General features: G+C 51.6%; 1 protein-coding gene across 1 annotated transcript in view; it reads right to left on the minus strand.

Moving 5' to 3' along the window:
- The window catches only part of PRPF8 (pre-mRNA processing factor 8), a 162,470-nt gene that overhangs the window by 27,444 nt on the left and 115,367 nt on the right, over positions 1–19,659 (minus strand). Inside the window, exons 32-35 of the mRNA XM_029610882.1 lie at positions 14,523–14,760; positions 12,618–12,746; positions 11,964–12,077; positions 11,581–11,754 (exon numbers count right to left, since the gene is read on the minus strand). Coding sequence (XP_029466742.1) covers positions 11,581–11,754; positions 11,964–12,077; positions 12,618–12,746; positions 14,523–14,760 — 655 coding nt within the window. The remainder of the gene's footprint in view (positions 1–11,580; positions 11,755–11,963; positions 12,078–12,617; positions 12,747–14,522; positions 14,761–19,659) is intronic.

Genomic DNA, 19,659 nt, shown 5'->3' on the forward strand with positions numbered 1-19,659 from the left:
GGAAGGCTTAAAGAAGGGTCTGGCGTACAGCTCGCTCCGCATTTAGGTAGCGGTGTTAGGCTGTTTACGAGGTAAGGTTGATGGTACGTCTCTTGCAGGACATCCGGATGTGGCGCGTTTTTGAAAGGTGCCAAACATTTACATCCACCGGTGCGTGCCGTCTGTCCGTCGTGGAGTTGGAATTTGGTTTTCCGTGGACTCTGTGGTTTTGAGCCTATCAAGTGCGCTACGTTGAACGATTTAACACTCAAGGCAGTGTTCCTCGTGGCGATCTGCTCGGCTAGACATATATCAGAGATTCAAGCGCTGTCCTGCAGGGAACCGTTCTTGCGGATCTTGGATTCTGGGGTTTCGCTTAGGACGGTACCCTCTTTTCTGCCTAAGGTGGTCTCAGCATTTCACATGAACCAGTCGGTTGAGTTGCCTGCCTTTCCAGATTTGGATCGGAATTCTCCTCCGACTCAGGACTTGAGGAGACTGGATGTCCACCGGGTACTTCTGCGATACTTGGAAGTGACTAATGCTTTTCGTCTATCAATCTTTTTGTCTTATGGAGCAGTCCTAAGAAGGGATGTCAGGCTTCCAAAGCGACCATAGCCAGATGGTTGAAGGACACCATTGCTTCGGCATACATGTCACGGCCAGCAAGTGCTAGATGGTCTAAAAGCTCATTCGATTAGATCTCAAGCGGCATCTTTGGCCGAGAGCCAATGTGTTTCGCCACAGGAGATTTGCAGAGCAGCGACTTGAAAATCCTTGCACACATTTGCTAAGCATTACTGTTTAGACGTCCGGGCTCCGGAGGTCGATTCTTTTGGTAGCAGTGTGCTTCGAGCGGGACTCTCCAGGTCCCTCCCCATTTAGGGCAGCTTGGGTACATCCCAGTGGTCTGGACTGATCCTGGTATGTACAGGGAAAGGAAAATTAGTTCTTACCTGCTAATTTTCGTTCCTATAGTACCAAGGATCAGTACAGACGCCCGCCCAGGGGTATAGTGTTCCGGAGAGTCCGCTCAATTGTTTCTTTTTTTCTCTACAGTGTTTAGGGGACTATGAAGAATGAAGACTTTTGATGCGTTATTCTATCCGTACTCTTTTCATGTATATAGTTGTTTGCACAGGTTATCGGTTCAGCTGCATTCTCTTGATCTAGTTATTGGTTGTTTAATTTACTTCTTCTACTCGGATACTGATTACACTGAAGGATCGCAGGTGGCACACTGGGTTATCAGAGGGTGCCTTCAAGTTTTTTCTCTGACTCCATCTGCTGGAAGGGAGACACAACCCAGCGGTCTGGACTGATCCTTGGTACTACAGGAACGAAAATTAGCAGGTAAGAACCAATTTTCCTTTCCCTGTACATACCAGGATCAGTCCAGACCACTGGGATGTACCCAAGCTGCATAGGAAAATTGGTTCTTACCTGCTAATTTTCATTCCTGTAGTACCACGGATCAGCCCAGACTCCTGGGTTTTGCCTCCCCTCTAGCAGATGGACACAGGAGTTTTAATGGACTCCATCCTATACCCCTGAGGTGCCACCTAGAGTCTGTCAGTATTACATTGTACCCAAGCAGAAAATTCAACCATAACATCTATATAAACCACCACCTCTCCCCGAAGAACAGAGGGAATGAAAAAAAACAAACTTGTTGAACAAATGAATGCCCATACTCTTACCCTGAAAAGGGGGGCATGTTGAAAAACTCATAGAAAACACTACCAGCCGAGCGGACTCTCCATCTTCCCTTGGGTGGGACTCTGGGCTGATCCGTGGTCTACAGGAAAGAAAATTAGCAGGTAAGAACCAATTTTCTTTTCCCTGTACGTACCTGGATCAGCCCAGACTCCTGGGATGTACCAAAGCTTCCCTAATCAGGGTGGGACCGAGAGAGTCCCGTCGAAGCACACTGGCCCCGAAGGAACCGGGCTCTGGAGCCCGGACATCTAAACGATAATGCCTCGTAAACGTGTGTAGACTTCCAGGTAGTCGCTCTACAAATCTCTTGCTACGACACCTGTTGGCACTCCGTCCAGGAGGCTGCTTGTGATCGGGTAGAATGAGCTTTAAGACCAATCGGGACCGGATGACCTTGCACGGTGTACGCTGACGCAATAGCTTCCTTCAACCAGCGCATGATAGAGGCTTCTGATGCCTTGTGACCCCTCTTGGGGCCACTCCATAGCACGAATAGATGGTCTGAAAGGCGAAAACTGTTCGTATCCTCCAGGTAACGCAACAACATCCTCTTCACATTCAGCTTCCTTAACTCCAACTCAGGATCAGAGAAATCCAGTCCCGTGAAGGAAGGAAGCTCCACCAACTGATTTAAATGACACCACCTTCGGAAGAAAGGAGGACTGTGCGCAATGAATCTCCCGTCTCTGATATCCGTAAAAACGGTTCCCTGCAAGACAAAGTCTGAAGCTCGGAAACACACCATGCAGAGGAAATAGCCACCAGAAAAATGACCTTCAGCGTCAAATCCTTCAACGTTGCCTGTTTCAAAGGTTCAAAAGGAGCATCACAAAGGGCGCGGAGAACCAGATTCAATTTCCAGGAGGGACAAGGATTCCGGACTGGAGGCTGCAAATGCTTGGCCCCTTTCAGAAAACGAACCACGTCTGGATGAGAGGCTAGTGTCACCCGCTGCACCTTGCCATGCAAACAGCCAAGGGCAGCCACCTGAACTCACAGGGAATTAAACACCAAACCCTTGGCTAACCCTGCCTGTAAGAAGTCCAGAATATTTGAAATAGAAGCCCTGGATGGTTGCATGGTGCGTTCTATACACCAGGATTAAAAAACTCCCCACCATGGATGTAGAATTTTTCCTGGACCGTAAGTAGCAACCACTGCATCCGAGTAACCCTAACTCCTTAACCTCTGCCGTTCAAAAGTCATGCCGCTAGACAGAAGCGATCTACCTCTCTGAAACAAACGGGACCCTGAAGCAGAAGATTGGGAGATGCCCGAAACCGAAGTGCATCGTCCACTGCTAGATTCAGGAGATCCGCAAACCACGGACGCTTTGGCCACTCCGGAGCCACGAGTACCACCTTTCCTGGATGAACCTCGATGCGGCATAGAACCTTTCCGGCCAACGGCCACATACAACAGGATGTCCTTTGGCCAGGGGAGGACCAGGGCATCTACGCCTTCCGATCCTGGCTCCCGCCATCGACTGAAGAATCGAGGAGCCTTGGCGTTGCAGCACGTCACCATGAGATCCATGGCTGGCCTGGTGTAGCGCTGGCACAGAAGACGAAACGCGGAGAGTTCCCACTCCCCCGGGTCCAACTGATGGCAGCTGAGAAAGTCTGCCTGTACACATTGTCAACCCCAGCAATGTGACACGCCACAATCTTGTTCAGATTTTGTTGCGCCCAGTGGATCAAGAGCTGAGCTTCCGTCGCTACCGGACGGCTCCTGGTCCCTCCCTGATGATTGATGTAAGCCACCGTTGTTGCATTGTCGGAGAGTACTCTCACGGAATGCCCCTCCACCAAAGGATGCTAACCGAACCGCTCTGGTCTCCAACCGATTGATAGGCCATGAGGACTACTTTTGTCCACTGGCCTTGCACTGCCCCCAACCCTGTGAGGCTAGCATCAGTGGTGACCACTATCCAGGAGGGTATTTCCAAATCCACTTCCCGATGCAAATTGTCCAGACAAAGCCACCAAAGAAGACTGGAGCATGCCGAGTCTGTCAGTGGAAAGAGGAGATAAAATTGCCCTGAGAGTGGATTCCATCGGGAGAGCAAAGCTGACTGAAGAGGACACATTATTTATTATGTTTTGTTAACAGTCATTTGGTTTCACCATCAGAACGGTTTACAGTTATCAGGATTTGTGTGTGTTAGTTAAGACAGTAAGCTAGGGGAAACATCACAACGGTGACCCATTGTGATGATGCACAAAGGCCCACGGTACCAGCTCAAGAGTGGACGCCATCAAGCCCAAGACCTGTAAATAATCCCAGGCTCTGGGACGAGGTATGGACCGCAAGGACTCCACCGAGTGAGAAGTTTGGAAAGTCTCTCCTCGGTAAGAAAAACCTCTCTCAGGATTGTGTCGAAACGAGCCCCTAGAAACTCCAAGGACTGGGATGGCACCAGATGGCTCTTGTCTGGGATGACCACCCAACCTAGTGAGCTCAGCAGCTGTAGCACCCTCTGAACCGCTGCTCTGCATAGAACTTCAGATTTCACCCGAATCAGCCAGTCATCCAGGTAAGGATGCACCAGAATACCCTCCTTTCGCAAGGCTGCTGCCACAACCACTGTATCACCTTGGTGAACACCCTGGGTGCTGTTGCCAGTCCGAATGGTAGCGCGCAGAACTGGAAATTATGCCAGAGGACTGCGAACCGCAGATATTTCTGATGATCCGGTCGAATTGGTATGTGCAAGCATGCCTCAGTCAGGTCCAGAGATGCCAAGAATGCCCATTTGTGCACGGACGCTATCACCGAGCGCAGGGTTTCCATGCGAAACAGAGATATCTTTAGGGCCCTATTGACCTGTTTTAAGTCCAGGATGGGTCGGAAGGTTCCTTCATTTTTGGCACCATGAAGTAGATGGAGAGAACACTGAGCCGGGCCCACAGCAAAAAAAAAAAAAAAAAATCACTTCACCTCTTTTTTTTTACCGTGCTCTGAAGGCTCTGCTGACCTGCATGCAGAGGGTGAGTGAGCCGGGCTCCCCGGTATCACCCTCCGGCTCTAGCAGTCCCTGGGTTCTCAACCCTTTGCTCTTTTGCCTCTAATATCAGGGGGGATGGTCCCACCAGGACCTGCCAACCCCCTGGGAGGCTTGGAGGAAACTTGCTGTGTCTTCTTTGTTGTTCCTGCACAAGCAACTTTTTTTTTTTTTAAAGAGCCAGAAACCTTCCAAATATCTGATCTCTGACTAACACTAACAATTACACCAGGTAAGTAAACCAATTAAGTAAAAACCCAGACTCTAGGGATTGCACCTCCACCATCTGCTGGAGACAGAGAAATACTGACAGACTCTAGGTGGCACCTCAGGGGTATAGGACGGAGTCCGTTAAAACTTCTGTCTCCATCTGCTGGAGGGGAGGCAAAACCCAGGAGTCTGGGCTGATCTGCGTACATACAGGGAATTTGATGATTTTATTATAAGAAAATTATTATTTACCTGCTAATTTTCGTTCCTGTAGTACCATGGATCAGTCCAGACAGTGGGTTATGTCCCCAATCCAGCAGATGGAGTCAGCACAAGCTTTGAGGGGGCGTATCCATATATACTACTACCCCCCTCTGCAGGAGTTCAGTATCGAGTATATCAAAGCCCGAGTAGAAACCCCCGAAGGATCAAGTTTGTGGAAACAGATAATGAAAACAATTGTAACCGCAACAAGTAACTGCAAACATCCTACCAACTTGTAGGGAGCTGTGAAAAACAGTGAAAAGAAACGACTGTGAAGACACAGAACACTGTGAGTAAGAAGTAGCGCAGAGCTGAGCAGGATCAAGAACCCAAACGCGGTGGGCGTCTGGACTGATCCATGGTACTACAGGAACGAAAATTAGCAGGTAAATAATAATTTTCTTTTCCCTGTACGTACCTGGATCAGTCCAGACAGTGGGATGTACCCAAGCTTCCCTAAATCAGGTGGGGTCCTGCGAGGCCTGCTCGGAGAACCTGCTCGCCAAAGTGTCCAGAGACCGAAGAGGCGAGGTGCAGACGATAGTGCCTCGAGAACGTGTGTAACGATTTCCAGGTGGCTGCCCTACAAATTTCCTGCGAGGATACCGAGCGAACCTCCGCCCAGGAAGCCGCCTGAGAACGTGTAGAATGCGCTACGATTCTGGGTGGGGGAGTCCGACCCGCCCCAATGTAAGAAGCAGCAATGCCGGCCTTCAGCCATCTGGCAATGGTAGTCTTCGAGGCCTGAGACCCCTTCTTAGGACCGGCCCAGAGTACAAAGAGATGGTCAGAGGTTCGGAACTCATTTGTAGCCTCCAGATAGAGGCGCAGAGTGCGCTTGACATTCAAGAGACGGAGAGACTTCGGCTCTGAGGAAGAGAAGGACAGCAACTCCACCGTCTGGTTCACATGGAATGCAGAAACCACCTTCGGAAGGAAGGAGGGAACGGTGCGAAGCGAAACTCCAGAGTCGGAGAAACGGAGATAGGGCTCTCTACACAACAGAGCCTGCAGCTCCGAGATGCGTCGAGCGGAACAGATGGCCACAAGAAATACAGTCTTGAGAGTGAGATCCTTTATCGTTGCGCTGCGCAGCGGCTCAAACTGTGGTCCCGACAGGGAGCGAAGCACAAGGTTAAGACTCCAGGAGGGACAAGAGTCCCGTAACGGAGGACGCATATGCTCGACACCCTTGAGAAAACGAGCAATGTCAGGATGCTGTAGAAGAGAGCCCCCATCGCTCAACAGCGAACCAAGGGCGGCCACCTGAACCCGTAGTGAATTATAGGTGAGCCCTTTTTCCACCCCCACCTGTAGAAACTGAAGGATCTGAGGTACAGAAGCCTTAGCGGGTCTCGTGGCCTGGCTGGTACACCACAGCTCGAACATAGGCCGCCGACGTCGATGTCTTTCGTGCCCGCAATAGCATGGATACTACCGCCTCCGGGTAGCCCCGACGCCGGAGGCGGCGCCTCTCAAAAGCCAGGCCGCAAGACAGAAGAGTTCTGCCTGCTCAAAAAATACCGGGTCCTGATGTAGGAGCTGGGGGAGGTGCCCCAGCCTGATTGGCCCGTCGATCACCAGCTGTAGCAGGTCCACAAACCAGGGTCGCCTGGGCCATTCTGGGGTGACGAAAACCACGGTCCCCTGATGGCTTTCTATTCTGCGGAGCATCCTGCCCACCAGGGGCCATGGTGGAAAAGAAAGATATGGCGGCCACGGGAGGACCAGGGCATCCACTCCCTCCGCGCTCTCTCCGGCGACTGAAGAAGCGTGGAGCCTTGGCGTTGAGAGCGGACGCCATCAGATCCAAGTGGGGGGCCCCCCACCGATGGACGAGAAGTTGCATTGCTTTGTCGGAGAGAGACCACTCTCCGGGTCCAGCAGTTGACGACTGAGGAAGTCCGCCTGGACGTTGTCCACACCGGCGACGTGCGAGGCCGCTAGCCGGACAAGATGACGCTCCGCCCATTGCATCAGCAGCACCGCCTCGAGCGCGACCTGCGGGCTGCGCGTGCCTCCTTGTTGGTTGATGTAGACCACGGTGGTAGCGTTGTCCGATAGGATTCTGACTTCTCGGTTCCGAAGAAGTGGGAGGAAATGTCGCAGAGCTAGCCGGACCGCTCTGGTTTCCAGACGGTTGATTGACCACTTCGCCTCCACCGTGGACCACGTCCCCTGCGTGGCGCTTCGATCGCAGACTGCACCCCAGCCTGCTAGACTGGCATAGGTGGTCACCACCACCCAATTTGGCAGATCGAGGGACATGCCACGGGCCAGGTTCGGCGGATCCAACCACCAGCCCAGACTGTCCCTGGCATTCTGTGGGAGCGGGAGAATCATCTGATAGTCCTGCAATACTGGTTTCCAATGGGAGAAGAGCGCCCACTGTAAGGTCCTGAGGTGCGCGAAAGCCCAAGGTACAAGGTCGATGGTGGACCCCATCACTCCCAGGAGTTGCAGGTAGTCCCAGGAGGTGGGCTCTGGTAACGCAGAGAACCGTCGTGTGTGATCCCGCAAGGATTGAGCTTTGTCCTGGCGCAGAAAAACTTTGCCCAGTAGGGTGTCGAAAGTTGCCCCCAAAAAAAACCCAAGCGTTGCGAGGGCATGAGGGAGCTCTTGGAGAAGTTCACTACCCATCCCAGGGAATGTAGAAACCGTACTACTCGAGTCACCGCTGAGCGTCCATGATCGAATGACTTCGCCCGGAGGAGCCAATCGTCCAGATAAGGATGAACCAGGATGCCCTCCTTCCGGAGAGCTGCCGCCACAACTACCATGATCTTGGTGAAGGTGTGCAGCGCCGGCGCCAATCCAAACGCGAGAGCCGTGAACTGAAAATGCTGGTCCAGAATTTTGAAACGAAGGAAACTGTGGTGGTCCGGGCGGATGGGAACGTGCAGGTAGGCCTCCGTTAAGTCCAGGGAGGCGAGGAACTCCCCCCGATGCACCGCCGCAATCACTGACCGGAGCGTTTCCATGCGGAACTGAACGACTCGAAGGGATTTGTTGACTTCCTTGAGGACTAGGATAGGCCGGAAGGAACCGTCCTTCTTTGGTACGACGAAATAGATGGAATAGTGGCCCGAGCCCACCTCTCCGAAGGGCACGGGCGCAGTAGCGCCTATCTCTCGGAGTCTGTCCAGAGTCAGCTGCACCGCTCCTCTCTTGAGGTCCGAGCCACAGGGGGAAAAGATGAACCTTCCCTGCGGGGGGCGGACAAATTCCAATGCGTAGCCGTGTTTTATGGTATCCAGGACCCACTGGTCCGAGGTGATCCGTGCCCACTCCGCTTAGAAATACGTTAGTCGGTCCCCAATCCTGGGGACAGGGGAGTGGGCGAGACTGGCATCATTGTGAAGACTTGGTATAGTGGTTCCCGGTTCCGGGAGTAGTGCGTGCGGGCCGATGCCCGCGGAAGGCGCGCAACCAGGGCTGAGACCTGGGGGCGGATGGCCGGGAGCCCGTCTGTCTGTAGCCCCTGTAGCGCCGATGCGCTCTGGCTCTGGTCCGAGAAGAAGAAAACGCTCTGGATGGTCGAAACCTATCCTCCGGCAGCCGATGAACAGCGTTCTCCCCCAGGGACTTGATGATCTGGTCCAAATCCTCCCCGAAGAGGAACTTGCCCCTGAAGGGAAGAGAGCCCAGACTGGACTTAGAGGACGTATCAGACGCCCAATTGCGTAGCCACAGTAGTCGTCATGCTGCCACTACCGAAACCATGGATCTTGCGAGGACCCGAAAAAGGTCGTACGAGGCGTCCGCCCCATACGCCACTGCGGCTTCTAGCCGATCTGCCTGGGCAGCCTCATCGGACGGCAGGTTCTGAGACGTGAGGAGTTGTTGCACCCAAAGGAGACTAGCCCGCTGGGCAAGCGAACTGCACATCACCGCCCGCATACCCAGAGCGGAGACCTCGAAAACCCGCTTAAGGAAAACTTCCAACTTACGATCCTGTGTGTCCCGCAACGCCGCACCTCCCGTCACTGGGATAGTCGTCCTCTTCGTGACCGCCGACACTGCGGAGTCCACCTTTGGGACCTTGATGAGGTCCAGAAAATCTTCGGGGAGCGGGTACAGCTTTTCCATAGCCCGGCTGCTCTTCAGGGAGGCCTCCGGGGTGTCCCATTCCCTGGTGAGAAGTTGTAAAAACGAGTCATGAATGGGAAAAGCCCGAGCCCTCGGCCGGAGTGCCGCCAGGACTGGATCTCCCTTCCTTGAAGAAGTGATGACAGTGGGAGCTACTGGGGCAGGCGGGTCTGGTGGCGGATCCAAATCTAATTCTTGGATGATCTGCGGGATGAGGTCGTCCAGCTCTTCCCTCTGGAAGAGGCGTAGGGTACGGGGATCATCCCCCTCCTGTGTGCCGTCCCCTTGTCCCCCGTCCGGGAGGTCAAGTCCATGTCCCGCTGGGTCTGGCACCGCCCCAACTGCCGCGGGCGTGGATCGGACCCGGGTAGGAAGGCGGGAGGCCCCCACTCCCGGAGGGTCGGGGGGGGCCGGCGTCGAGGGCGACATCCGAGGGATCTTAGGAGGGGGGGGTCCCACAGGTGCTTCCAGCCCCTGCAGATAAGCGGTATGCATGAGCAGGATAAACTCCGGAGAGAACCCCGGCCTGCTCGGGTGCGCTTCGGGGGCGGCGTGGTTCCTGCTCCCTGGCTCTGGGTGCTTGGTTCCTGCACCAAATTCGGGGGAACACCCCCGCTGGTAGAGTCCTCCAGGGATCCGTTCCCCCTCGTGGCCTGCGCCTCAGGGTGCTCAGAATGTAAAATGGCCGCCGTTCCCGCCAAAAATGGCGGAGTGGCCGGCCCGCACCGCCCGGGCAAAAAAGAGAAATCAGTCAGGGACTGTGAGGTACCTTCCCCCCCGGGAAGGCATCGTGCACAGATGCCCTCCCGGGAAATCCGGGACCCCGGGTCTCCGCAGGCCGCACAGCGGGACGGCCGCGGCATCGGGATCGCTGCAGGAGAAAAGAAAAAGCCACGGGGGGGGGGCCACGCGCACAAAGGTGCCGCTGCGGGGGGGGCCCGGTCGGCCCGCACTGCCCGCTGTCTGAAAATAGAGGAGGGTGCCACGGGGGGGCCTTCCTGGCCACACGACCCGCCCCAGACATCTTTCCCTAAATGGCTCAGCAGCCCATGAGGAGCTGTAAAATGGCCGCGGGTGAGGGAGTAAAGAGCGAAGAGGCCGGCTCCACCGGCTTTCGCGGGCACCGGGGGCTGAGCTGTAAAGGAAAAAACTACAAAGGAAAAACAAACTTACCCCTGGCTACAACGAGAAATAAACAGCAAGGCCGCAGAGAAGAGACAAGGAAGATAAGCCACTCCCCAGGAGTTGAAAGAACTCTGCCTCTTTTTTTTTTTTTTTTTTTTTTTTAAAACTTAATACAAGCTTGATACAAACTTGATCCACAGAAAAAGACAACAAGCCATAATCAAGCAAGAAAGTGAAGGAAAAGGAGGGGAAGCCTGATTCCCCTACTCGCATCTGCTGGAGTCAGAAGATACTGAACTCCTGCAGAGGGGGTAGTAGTATATATGGATACGCCCCCTCAAAGCTTGTGCTGACTCCATCTGCTGGATTGGGGACATAACCCACTGTCTGGACTGATCCAGGTACGTACAGGGAAGTGTGTGTTATCTGCTAAGATTTGTGGATCAGCGGATTACACATTTTTAAAATGAATATAAGACACTGTTTCAGAAGATCTGCTTTGGCAGGTGTAGCTTTTTTTTTTTTTTTAACCACAATTTCCTCCTCCTCCTTTGAGTATCCAGCTCAATCAGAATAAGTCTCTAGTGAGCTATGGCACCATGAGCTACCACTTCTGTAATTACCCAGGGATTCTTCCCTGCCCCTTTTCAACTCACTTAGCTCAGTTATTGAAAGAACAGCCAGGGACTACACAAGGGCTCTCTGGAACTCTGAAATCATGGGTCCTAAATGCAGCCACTAGGGGTCACCACTGCACAATGACTGGGACTCCCTTGTCCCCAGGACTGGTAAACATTTCAATGAAAGCTGAAGTCTGCAATTCTTCTAAAGGAAGCAAGGCATGTAACATAGGAAATTCCTCAGTTCCTTGGGAGACAACAGGAGCTGTCCCTGAAATAAAACCAAATTCTTAAGAGTGGAGGAAAGGTGAAAACTGGGTAGGGAAAGGGCAAGACAATCTAGATACGCACCACTATAACACACACATTTGTGAGACATTACATGTTAAGCCTCATGATTAAGCTCCTACAATCTTCTGACAAACATAACCGCCTCACCATGCCTGAATTTGTTATTACACACTCCTATCCCAGGGAAAGTCAAGGCATCAGTGGCTACATTCCACAAACAGGACAAAATTGTGTTGCAGCAGTAAAGAGGAATTACAGAGGTTATGCTGGAGTCCTCACCGTGTAAGAGGAGATGGTTTTTAGCCAGTCGTCATAGAGATTGAAGAGAACCATCTGGGGCTCTGTGGCCTTCAGGATCAAGTCTCCAAACTTCTCCACCTTCAGGCAGGCCTGGAAGGGCAGCTGGAGCTCTGACCCTTTAATCACAATGTTAGGGAAATCCAGTAAATGCACCTGGAATCCAGAAAGAAAGAGGATAAGCCAGTAATTTAGGATTTCCTCATGCTTAACAAATCATTTTCTCAGACTTCATACATTCTGGTACAACCCACTACCAGGCTTCTGAGGGAACTGGAAACAGAATCAACCACATTCTTCATTAGAGCAAATATCGGGGTAAGGCCATCCAGGTGAACACATGGCACTGAAGCTCCTCTTCTTACCTCAAGTGGGTCCAACATACCCTTGCGGGTAACAATGATTTGCTTGGGCTGTTCCTCCACTGGGAGGGAGCGGATTAGAGCTGCCACTTCCTCAGCCGTCTTCCATTTGGCCAGCTAGAGAAGAAATAAAAAAGGTGAGCGCTTTCTTCCAAACTGGAATCACACAAATTACACAGTACCTTCCCCATGGGCACATCAATAGCCAAATCCTGAAGAATAAGGTAATGGAGGTAATTTTCAAAGGTGTTGTGTGTGTAAATGTAACATACAATCGCAGCAATTTTAAAAAGGCATTTACTCGAGTATATCCTGCGGACAACTGAATGTTACATATTGTAACAATTTTCAAAGTCCACTTACTTGAGTAAAACCGAATTGTGTGTGTGTAAATGCTTTGTAAAATCAGGCCTTATATATGTACAAGTCTCTGTTATCTGTTGAGTGCCTAGGAATGGCAGCATCCTGTCATGTTAGGATTATGAAACTACAGTTATCAAGGTTTATTTGTTCTCATAGCTACATCAACACCAGTCTGAACCTCTCATCACTATTTCCCTCATTTACTCTGTTTTGTCAAAGATAGAATATATCTACAATAAAATCATCCCAGACAGATGAGTATGGATGCCAGACAGACTGGTAGTTGTCACTCACCTGGCCCAAACGCTTCTGGCCAGCCCACACAGATGTGTGGATAATCTTTAGGAATAGCTGCCCTGTCCTGGGATTAAAGATGAAAATGGCTCCATTGATGGGTTTTGTAGTTAAGTTGCCTTCAAAAGTCTAAAACAAACAAAAAAATTGTGGTGAAAGAGGGGTGTGCGCGCGCTGCATTTCCCTGTTTTTCCCCGAGAATTTGGCTTTCCCCCGTAAGATCTTTTCCCTTGCAATCCTTGAATTGACAGGGCAGCAGCCTAACTTTTGCTGTGCTCTCATTTCTGATGGGTTAACCTGCTGCATATCCCAAAGTGAGACTTGGCATGCACACTCCCCTCCCCGTCTCCACAAGGTGGTGTCATGTTGCAACATTCTGTATTGCATCTGGTCAAGAAGCCAAGGCCCTGGGCTAGCTGGTTGTACAGGCCCAGCTCTAGTGCGGTCTACTCCAGAACTCACTAGAACTCTCCAGCCTCAGCTGGGGATACAGAGGAACCAGAACTGTGTGACGATCCCAGCTCAGCCTATCCTAACCTCTCTAGTCACTGGTTAAGTACAGTGAAACATGTTAATTGTATGAATCCTGTTATTTTACCTGCTGGCTCTTCGCAAATTAAAATCTTTTTTTTCCTTCGCTGTTCTTACTATTTGTTAATTTTTTACAGGCCGATACAGAAAAACCTCGGAGAGCCAGCAAGCGCCCGCTCTCCCGACGCGCACCCAAGGCCACTCTCCTGGGCGCACGATTCAGTAAAAAAAAAAAAACATGTAAATATGGGCCCGCGGTAAAAGGAGGTGCTAGGGACACTAGCGCATCCCTAGCGCCTCCTTTTTGACAGAAGCGGTGGCTGTCAGCGGGTATGACAGCTGATGCTCAATTTTTCTGACATCTGTTCTCGAGCCCACTGACTGCCATGGGTTCGAAAAACGGACGCCGGCAAAATTGAGCATCCATCTTCCAACCCGCGGGCAGATTTTACTTTTTTTTTTTTTTTTTTTTTACTTTTGGGGCCTCCGACTTAATATCGCCATGATATTAAGTCGGAGGGTGTACAGAAAAGCAGTTTTTTCTGCTTTTCTGTGCACTTCCCTGGTGCCGGCCGAAATTAAAATGTGTGGCTTGGCTGCACATTTTACTTTTTGGATCATGCGGGAATGACTAATAGGCCCATCAACATGCATTTGCCTGTTGCAGGCACTATTAGTTTCGGGGGGGGGGGGGGGGGGGGGGGGGGTTGGTCACGCGTTTCAACACGCTATTACCCCTTACTGTATAAGGGGTAAAAATAGCGTGTCGAAAATGTGCGGCCAAACAGTGCGCTCCGCCGGAGCACACTTTACTGTATCGGCCCGTATGTTAGCTAGCTCCATCTGTGACCAATTGGCAAGCTCAGCATTTTTTGTGTATATAGTCTGCAGGTTCCTTTCTAAAACTGTGCAACCCCCTGCTTCCAGGGCATAGCTTGTCCAGAGGCAAGAGGGAATCCAGCTGGCAGGTGAATCGTTACCAGTATATGGCAGCGTTGCTGGGCAGAAGCCTCAAAGCATCCATAGGGTTGACCCCGAGTGGGTATTAAGAGTTGCACTAAGGCATTATGTGACACAAATCTTTCCAACTGTGCAGTCTCTTCAGTTCACAGCAAAGTCATCGGTTTCTATGCCCAGCAGCTTCTGGTCATATTCTGGTAAATAAGAGACCATAGTGTTTCATCTCAATCCTGGGCTGCTGGAAATAAAATATTCCTGCAGAATGCACCATCTACACTGATCCCAGCAGCACAGCTCTTGGGGGTCTATACTCAATTTTGGTACACTGACCTTGCATCCTTTTCTATGTTCAAGACCATGTGGTGTACTCTCTATCTCAAATATTGCCTCTTTATCCTGCCCCTCCTCACTCACCTTGTGGATAGTCACACGGTAGACATTGGTATCATCCACAAACCAGATGATTTGATTTGAAAAGAGCTCGCCATAGTTCTGGGAGGATAAGTACGGCTCTGTGGGCTCTGAAGAGTACAGCTGCAGGCCTTTGCGGATCCTCTCTCGCAGCACATACAAAGCAGGGTTTGCCTTCATTATCTTGGCCATGGCCTGCTGGATCAATGGTTTACCCCCAGGAAACCAATTCCCATAGGCACTATTAGGAAAAGAGCAGAATATGAAGGCATTCATCACTCTATCCTCCAATGGAGCAGACATTATTCCAACCATGCATTCTTTGGGGCAACTCCCATAAGAGGCTTAATGAATAGAAGGAAGAATTTCAGCAGCTGCACTGAAAGATACCCATGGTGATCAGTCAATCAATGACACAGGCAGTTTTGCATCTTTCTGTAAACAAACCATTTCGATTTGTAAAGTTGCAAAAGCTTGCAGTTTATTTTTACCTTCTCACACTTGGGAACCTGATGCTATCAGGTGAACATATGAATGGCCTGGCATCTTATTTACATTTTTTTTTATCTTGCAGATACAAATCTTTGATCAGTTCTGCTTACAAAATCATAAAACTTTCACAAACATCATCAAATTTTACAAAAACAGCAAAATCAAGCCATAATTCTTAAAATACTCTTCCTAAATCATTCAAATGCCTGCTTAAAGAACAGTCTAATTTTTTCCTAAAATTGAGCTAGTCAGCATTTTTCCTAAGTTCAACTGGCAATGCTGTCCACAATCCTGGACCCGCTATTGAAAATGCTCGCCACCTAGTTTCCTGCAATCAATAATTAATACAAGAAGGTATAAGTAGATTCTGTTCTTGAGACCTCAGCCCTCCTACAGACACATAAGGAACTATCAAATCTGACAGACATGGAGTCTTTTCACCATACATAATTTTATGTAATATATCCAAAATCTTGAACTGAATTCTTAACTTCAATGGGAGCCAACGAGGCAGTTTGAATTGTGGTGCAATCCTTTCCCGATAGCCACAACCTGCAATCAACCTCTTTGCTCCATTCTGTACTAACTGAAATACCTTGAATACTTTACCTGGCAGTCCAAAAATGTTGAGATTACTTACCTGATAATCTCCTTTTCCTTAGTGTAGACAGATGGACTCAGAACAAATGGGTATAGTGTGCTCCTGATAGCAGTTGGAGACGGATCTGACGTCAGCACGGGTATATATACCCCCACAGGAAGCGCAGCAACTCAGTAATCTTCCTTGCAAAAGCTGTTATGGATGTGTGTGTACTGACGCTCAGTGAAATAGTGAAACAGGATTCCCCTGACCGATTGATAGTAGCTGGAGACCGCCAGCATTCTCAACCGGAAGGCGTCGACACCTGGCAAAAGGGGACGCTCTTATGTAAGAAGAATGACATGGCTTACCTTGGATCGGTGAAACCCATGTATACTGGCAGCTGGGCGGGATGCTGAGTCCATCTGTCTACACTAAGGAAAAGGAGATTATCAGGTAAGTAATCTCAACATTTCCTAGCGTGTAGCCAGATGGACTCAGAACGAATGGGATGTACAAAAGCTTTACTCCCAGCCTGAGGACCTTGTAGGACTGCCCTCGCAAATGCTGTGTCCTCCCTGGCCTGGACATCCAGACGGTAGAACCTAGAGAAGGTATGGAGGGAGGACCATGTCACCGCTTTACATATTTCTGCAGGTGACAGCATCCTGGATTCTGCCCAAGATGCTGCTTGTGCTCTAGTAGAATGAGCCTTGACTTGTAGAGTCGGAGACTTCCCGGCCTCTACGTAAGCTGCTCTGATAACTTCTTTAATCCAGCGGGCGATGGTGGGCCGAGAGGCCGTTTCTCCTTGTTTCTGTCCGCTGTGCAGGACGAACAGATGGTCCGTCTTTCGTACTTCTTGTGTCATTTCCAGATATCTGGGCAGCAATCTGCCTATGTCGAGATGGCGTAGTAAACGCCCTTCTTCAGATTTCTTCAACCCCGCCGTGGTTGGCAGGGATATGGTTTGGTTGAGGTGAAATTGTGAGACCACTTTAGGTAGAAAGGAGGGAACCGTGCGAAGACGGATAGCCTCAGGAGTGAGTCTGAGGAAGGGGTCACGGCAGGACAGCGCTTGTAGTTCCGAAATGCGGCGTGCTGAACATACCGCCAGCAAGAACACCACCTTCAAAGTTAGAGAATGGAGAGACAAGCCCCGAAGGGGTCTGAAGGTGGATCCCGCGAGGAAATCCAAAACAAGGTTGAGGTTCCATAGGGGGCACTGGCCACTTCAGTGGCGGGCAAATATGCTTGACTCCTTTCAGGAAGCGAGAAACATCTGGGTGCTTGGCAATGGTCTTGCTGTCCCTCCTGGGACCGTAGCAAGACAGCGCAGCCACCTGAACCTTGATGGAGCTGAGGGAGAGACCCTTCTGAAGTCCATCCTGCAGGAAATCTAACACAATCGGAATTGTGGTCGCATGTGGATTGGTGCCATGAGTGTCGCACCAGGCTTCAAATACTCTCCAGATCCTTACATAGGTGAGGGATGTGGAAAACTTGCGAGCTCGGAGGAGTGTATCTATCACGGGCTCCAAGTAACCCCTTTTCTTCAGTCTAGCCCTCTCAAATGGTCAGACCGTAAGAGAGAATTGAGCCGGATCCTCGTGGAGGATGGGACCTTGATGAAGCAGGTCCCGGAGAGGAGGCAGGGGAAGGGGCTCCCCTGCCAGTAGTCTTCGCATGTCCGCGTACCAGGGTCTTCTTGGCCAGTCTGGTGCCACTAGAAGAACTAGGCCCCGGTGCTTCTGAATCTTGTGGATGATGGCGCCCAGCAGAGACCACGGAGGAAAAGCGTATAGCAGAGTCCCTGGAGGCCATGGCTGAACCAGGGCGTCGATCCCGTGTGAGAACGTATCTCGCTTGCGGCTGAAATATCTGGGTACCTGAGCGTTGGACCTGTCCGCGAGTAGGTCCATGTCCGGAATCCCCCACTGATCCACAATCATCTGGAAGGCTGTGGGGGACAGCTGCCATTCCCCTGGATTTAGGCTCTCTCTGCTGAGGAAGTCTGCCGTGGTGTTGTCCTTCCCGGCAATGTGGATGGCGGAGATGTCCTGAAGATTCGCCTCTGCTCAAGTCATCAGCGGGGCTATCTCTAGAGATACCTGTCGGCTCCTGGTTCCGCCCTGACGGTTGATGTATGCCACCGTGGTGGCGTTGTCGGACATCACTCTGACTGCTCTGTTCCGCAGTCTGTGAGCCAATTGCAGACAGGCTAACCGGACTGCTCGTGCCTCTAGACGGTTGATGTTCCACCCTGACTCTTTTCTGTTCCACCGCCCTTGTGCGATGAGTTCTTCGCAGTGTGCTCCCCAGCCGCTCAGGCTGGTATCTGTGGTGAGCAGAGTCCACGTGGGGGAGGACATCTTCGACCCCCTGCTCGCGTGGTTGGACTGCAACCACCACCGTAACTGGGTCTGTACCATGGCTGGCAGAGGTAGGTGCGTGGAATAGTTCCGAAAGCAGGGGCTCCAATGAGAGAGCAGGGAGCGTTGTAGAGGTCTCATATGGGCTCTTGCCCAAGGTACCACTTTCCAGGGTGGAGGCCATAAGGCTGAGAACCTGCAGATAATCCCAAGCTATGGGCCGGCTGGCTCCCATCAAGTACCGGAGACGCGTCTGAAGTTTTAACCTCCGCTTGGTAGTGAGACTGACTGTCTGCCTGGGTGTCGAACTGTACTCCCAGGTATTCTAGTGATTGGAAAGGCTGTAGGCAACTCTTGTTGAGGTTGACTACCCATCCCAGGCTTTCCAGAAGAGCGATCACTCTGTCGGTTGCCCGATGGCTCTCCTCTCGTGACTTCGCCCTGATCAGCCAATCGTCTAGATAGGGATGGACAAGGATTCCTTCCCGTCTGAGTGCCGCTGCTACCACTACGACCACCTTGGTGAAGGTCCGCGGTGCCGTGGCTAACCCGAAGGGCAGTCCCGGAATTGGAAGTGGCATCCCAGAACCTTGAAGTGTAGGTAGCGCTGATGATCCGGGTGGATCGGGATATGCAGGTAGGCTTCTGACAAGTCTAAGGCCGTAAGGAATTCTCCCGGCTGTACTGCGGTCTTGACTGAGCGCAGAGTCTCCATGCGAAACCTCGGGACCCTTAAGTATCGATTGACGGACGTGAGGTCCAATACGGGCCTGAAAGTGCCCTCTTTCTTGGGTACCATGAAATAAATGGAATAGTGTCCAGAATTCATTTCCCATGCAGGTACTGGGATGATGGCTTTCAAGGACAGGAGCCTCGCCAGGGTAGCTTCCAATGCTGCCTTCTTGTGTATGGGACATGAAGATTCCCTGTCCGGAGGGAGATGATGAAAGTCCAGATAATACCCCTCTCGGATGATGGCGAGGACCCACTGGTCCGACGTAATCTCGACCCATCTGGGGTAGAAGAGGGTTAACCTGCCCCCTATGGCTCCGTCCCCCGGATGGATCGGCTGATTCTCATTGTGAGATGCGGCCGGGACCTGAACCCGAGCCGGCTCCCCTCTTGCACTGCTTGGTCCGAAAGGACTGGTTCCTGGCCTGAGGACGAGGTGCCTGGTAGCGACTCCTATAGGGAGTGAAGCGCTGGGAGCTTCTACCTCTAGAGGGCCTTGGAAAGGCGCGCTGGTTCCTTCTGAACCGATCTTCCGGCAGTCGAGGTACTGGAGAGGCGCCCCATGTGCTGGCCAGTTTATCAAGGTTGCTGCCGAACAGGAAAGAACCCCTAAAGGGCATTCTAGTGAGACGTGTCTTTGAAGGAGCATCGGCTGACCAATTCCGGATCCAGAGCTGCCTCCTGGCTGCTACGGAGGATGAGACCCCCTTGGCTGTTGTACGGACTAGGTCTGATGCAGCATCCGTGAGGAACGAAAGAGCTGACTCCATGTCTGTTGCTGGAGCATTGTTCCTGATCTGTGACAAACAGGAGCGCGACACCACTGTGCAGCAGGTTGCGATCCGCAAAGATAGAGCTGCCACCTCAAAGGTCTGTTTCAGAATGGCGTCCAGTCGCCGGTCATGAGGCTCCTTGAGGGCCGCCCCCCCTCAACTGGAATGGTAGTGCGCTTGACCACAGTGCT

This window comes from Rhinatrema bivittatum, chromosome 8 (assembly GCF_901001135.1).
Source record: "Rhinatrema bivittatum chromosome 8, aRhiBiv1.1, whole genome shotgun sequence".
Taxonomy (NCBI): Eukaryota; Metazoa; Chordata; class Amphibia; order Gymnophiona; family Rhinatrematidae; genus Rhinatrema; species Rhinatrema bivittatum.